Source organism: Eurypyga helias, unplaced genomic scaffold (genome assembly GCF_000690775.1).
Source record: "Eurypyga helias isolate BGI_N326 unplaced genomic scaffold, ASM69077v1 scaffold15046, whole genome shotgun sequence".
Taxonomy (NCBI): Eukaryota; Metazoa; Chordata; class Aves; order Eurypygiformes; family Eurypygidae; genus Eurypyga; species Eurypyga helias.
In genome coordinates this window covers 13,873-18,448 of record NW_010257326.1, presented here as the reverse complement: position 1 = coordinate 18,448, position 4,576 = coordinate 13,873, and the positions used below count along the sequence as shown (strand labels likewise).

At 50.6% G+C, this 4,576-nt stretch overlaps 1 protein-coding gene across 1 annotated transcript; it reads right to left on the bottom strand.

Annotated features, from left to right (window-relative positions):
* Positions 1-1,837: 1,837 nt before the first annotated feature.
* LOC104511383 (ephrin type-A receptor 1-like) lies at positions 1,838-4,085 on the bottom strand (the record flags this gene model as incomplete). Its single annotated transcript, XM_010153979.1, has 2 exons — positions 1,838-2,257; positions 3,810-4,085. Coding segments are annotated over 2 exons (696 nt in total), but the record flags the coding sequence as incomplete, so codon positions are not given.
* Positions 4,086-4,576: the final 491 nt, after the last annotated feature.

Below are 4,576 nucleotides of genomic sequence, written 5' to 3'. Positions count from 1 at the left end.
CAGAACGCGGGCCAGGGGCACGGCCTTTGTCTTCCCGGCAAATTACGTGCTGCAGGAAGTTAATCACGGAGCTCCGGGTTGATCGGCAGCAAAGTCTGCAACGCTGCGAGAGGCCGAGATGCAATGCTCTGGGCAGGCACGCTTTTTCTGGGATCAGGGAATGGCTGAGCCATTACGTACCCAGCAGAGCTTTATACAGCTGGGAATTCACAAAGAGGTGGGGAGAACTAGTTCAGAACCTCGACCTCTGCCTTTGCATTGCCTCCCGTCCTGTAACAGAGGTCAGACTCCCTGTTACGAGGCAAGGGCCGTAGTTCAGCTTTCCTTTTTTTTTGGTTCCTACTTAAGGCAAAAGTCAGAACCAGAAGACACTGCCAGGAGGTTTTCCTCCATCCTGTCCCTCTTCACGTGTTTGAAGAAGTCCTTCAACTTCTGAGGAAGGACGAAGTAGAAGCTGTGACTTCAGTCTTTATCCTGACCTGGATTGTTCCCAGTCCTTTGTACAATGCCTGGTCTTTTCCAACGAGGGAGAGGACCCCAAGATAGCCCCCAGCAGGCAACCTACATTCACCCCCTCTGATCCTCCAACAGGACACTGCTCTGAACATGAAGCACCTCTCTACCCCTGCTAGGTTCTCCCCTCTTCCCTTCCTCTCCTGGGAGACCTCCCAGTACCTACTGATCCTACAAAAGACACTTCTGGCTGCAGCTGTACTTGGGCGGAGTGGGATAAAAGCACAGATGTAGAATGAACCTGTACTGTGATAGCAGTCAGGGCTTGTCCAGACATGACAGCATCCCTGCCCCTTCCCAGGGGAGTGCTCTCAGGAGGGCGGGGAGAGCTCTGTAGCACCTAAGTGGAAAAACTGGCTGAGCTATGCAAGGAGAGGGGATTGCTGGAGAAGGGAAAGGATCTTGCGCTTCAGCCTTTACCAGCTCCCCAAGCAAATTGAGCAGCAAGCAGGGAAGATTCATAGAGGCACCAGATCACTGTAGCAGAGCAAAGACAGAACAAGGGAGAGAGACAGGGCATCCGCTGACCCTGAGAGCAGGGCATGGATTTCTTTTTCTATATGCCTTAGCCTTAGTGCCATATGGCTCTGACAACAAAAGCAGAAACGTGCTGTCTTTTACCTTGCTCCCTGTGGTAATACATACCCCCGACATAACATACGTATCCTTTCCTCTGACAAAAGGCACAAAGTTTCCCTAAGAAGCTGGATCTTGTCCCTTCTGTGGCAAAGGGAGAGCCCTGCACTGCTTGTGCCAACAACCCTGACTCGCTCTGTGGCTCCAGCACCCTGGTGACTCCTATGCCTGCTAATTGCTCTTCCTCAGAAACGAGCTGGGCGCTGCCGGTATTGTGCAATGGGCTTTACATGGTTTCCCATGGCAGAAGAGCCATCCCAGTCCAAGCAGAAAGGGACAGAGAGGAGAAACTTGCCCCCCTCCAGCTCTCAGCTTTCTAGTCACGGGACAAATACACTCCTCCATGTGTCTGACCCATCTGCCTGGAGAGAACAAGGCTGCCGTTTGAGGGTTGGGAACGGGCTGCTGAGTGAGTCAGTGTCAATCACACAGTTACAGCTCGCAGAAACTAGCTCCAGAGCTGAAGGCTCCTGGACGAAGCCCAAGAGGGAGTGGAGAGGTGTGTGCAGGTCTTACACCTGACACACAAGGAGAAAAATCACAATTGAAAAAGAGAAGGTAAGGAGGGGAGGAAAGGTATAACATACACCTGGCAGGCAAGACAGAAGTAGACCACACTAACTCCCCTGATCCCACGTTATGCTTACAGATGCTCTGATCTCTGGCTCCCTGGAACCTCTCCCATGGCCTACAGCCCGTGGCTGTCTGCATACTCACCTACGCAGCTCCCATCGACTTCCTCAAACCCCACAGCACACAGGCATCGGCCCATCGGTACCAGCCACTCCCCGTCAGTGCTGCAGTGCATCCTGGGGGGAGAGCCCGCTTCCTCAGCTGCATTCTCCACGCAGACCCCGGGCACTTCTGTCAGCCCCTCTGAACCTGCCAGCGTCTCTGGAAAACGGGCCAGGCCTCGCACTGCCTCCGGGCAAGTCTTGTAATACACTCGGACGGACACCATCGCTACGCAAGCCCCAGAGTTCTGGAAAGCCAAGTAGAAGCCCCGGCGTGACAGCTTCCCGATGGGGCACACTTCTGTGTTCAGCTGCATGGCGCCTGATTCGATGTCTCTGCTTGTGAAACTTCGGTCTGCTGCCACCGTGTTGAGCTGGAAGAGAAAAAGACAACACTATTAACACCTGAGTGGGCAGCAGCAGCTGGGAGACACCTGCCTCTCAAACAACTTTTACACTAAAGCCTTCTAGAGGCTGTATGGTCAGCTGTTTTAATGCCAGTGCATGCCGCCTTTGCACGTGTTTCCAATGGGATCCGCATCCTTTCTTGCCTCCTTTCCAGCATCCCCTTTCGACCCCTCGGCAGTCATTCACTGGTCTTATATAGTACACTGAGTTCTGGGTCTGTGAGCTCAAGAGGTCTCTACGAACTTCCCCTACGGGAGCACATTTCTGTCATATCTTTTGTCTGCAAATTGTATGCAGTAAGATCACAACAGTGCTTAAGGGTTCTGTTTTTAAATGGACCACTGAATTACAGCCACCTGTTTCTAGGCTGTACTTGATGCAGATCAGATCACCTACAGCAAGGTTCTTTTCATGTAGCACTCAACATATTTCAGCACTGTAGATACTTTGGGGGGTGCTTTTTACAAGGGCCTGTAGTGACAGGACAAGGGGTAATGGGTTTAAATTGAAAGTGGGGAGGTTTAGATTGGATATCAGGAAGAAATTCTTCCTGGAGAGGGTGGGGAGGCACTGGGACAGGTTGCCCAGAGAAGCTGTGGATGCCCCATCCCTGGAAGTGTCCAAGGCCAGGCTGGATGAGGCTTGGAGCAACCTGGTCTAGTGGAAGGTGTCCCTGCCCACGGCAGGGGGGTTGGAACTAGATGGTCTTTAAGGTCCCTCCCAATCCAAACCATCCTGTGATTCTATGAACAATCCTCCCACACTCTCACATTCCCACTGCCTCAGCAAACAAAGGACGGGGTAGGGGGGGAGGGAGGGAGACAAAGAGGGAGACTTTCAATGCTTGGGCAAATTGAAAGTCCTCCATGACACCATGCGATATGGAAAAGCTTGACTGCAGGTGGGGTGGCCTTTCTTCTCAGAAAAAAAAATCTGAGATACCCTGTTCTGCAGTTCAGATGTTTCTATGGCAAGAGAGCATTATTTTGGGGAACACAGCAGTTAAAATACAGCTTTCACACAAGGGAGAATTTCACTCATCACCTCCAGTTTTAGAATGAGACAACGCTGTATCCTGTCAAACATCAGGGTAAATGATCAGGAGCCCAGAGACCTGAACTGGATTCTGTTCTTCACTTGGTCTAATCTTGCTTTGTTACCTAAGGCAAGTCAAATTCCTTTGGCCTCTCTACAAATTGGTGTAACCATCTAGCGCTGCTATAACTCCTTAGAATCCTTACCTACGTGGTGTCCAGTTAAGAAAGTGCTTGTGCAGAATGGAGGGCTGATCTCATTTAAAAACTCCTGTGCCTCTTGTGGCAAAGACTGCTCTGAGCATCGCAGAGGGCACTGGGGGCAAAGTTTATTCTAAGGACAACGCTTACTATCCATGCCCCTCCCCAGATGCTGGTTCTCCTGGCCTCCCTGAGCCAGCAAGACACACCTAGTTTAAGCTGAAAGATATTACCAGCTTAAGCAGCAAGATATGACTCAGTCTTCACCCCCAGCGCTACGAACCTTGATGAACAGCGGGCGGCGGAACTGGATCCCCACATCTTGTTCAGACTCCATGTAATAGAGGTTGAAGGTCTCTTTGCAGGTTACCACTTCACCTTTGAAGCTCTTGCAGTCCCTCACGGTAAACTTTAGCTCCACGTAAATGCGGGAGGCTGCCTCACCCCGATAAATCCAGTTGGTGCGAAGCCAGTGATCAGTGTCACCTTCGGAAAGCACGCTGCAGTCCTGGTACATATAGACCGGGGTACCATTTATCATCTGCTGCACTTCGCTCCACTGCTCCCAGGACAGAAGAAAACACACATTGTTAGACATAGGCTTCAAATATGACAAAGTCTAGTCTAAAAGATCTGCTCCCATACAGCATTCGGGGCTCAAAGCCCTGCTAGCTAAAGCTGCATCTGGTCTAGAGCCCCATATCTGCCTAAAAGATGTCCCAACAGAATGGGAAGGTCAGCTGCAGAAGGGCTGTGCTAGAGCAAGCACTCATCAATTTGCAGTTCACCCTTCTCTGAGTGAGATATTTTGCAAACCCTAGTTTAACTGTTAAAACTCAGTTGATTTTCCTGGCTTCATACTAGGGTCTGCTTCTCCCCCAGCTAAATAACAGCTGAGAGGAGGCCGTGGGCCCAGCTGGTTATATGGCCTCACTGATATTATTTGTATGAATCCAATAGAGTTCGATAAGTATTTTAACATATACTTCTGCTGAATTTTATGCAGTTCTGGTTTTGTTTCCTCGACACACATCAGATACACAAAACGCA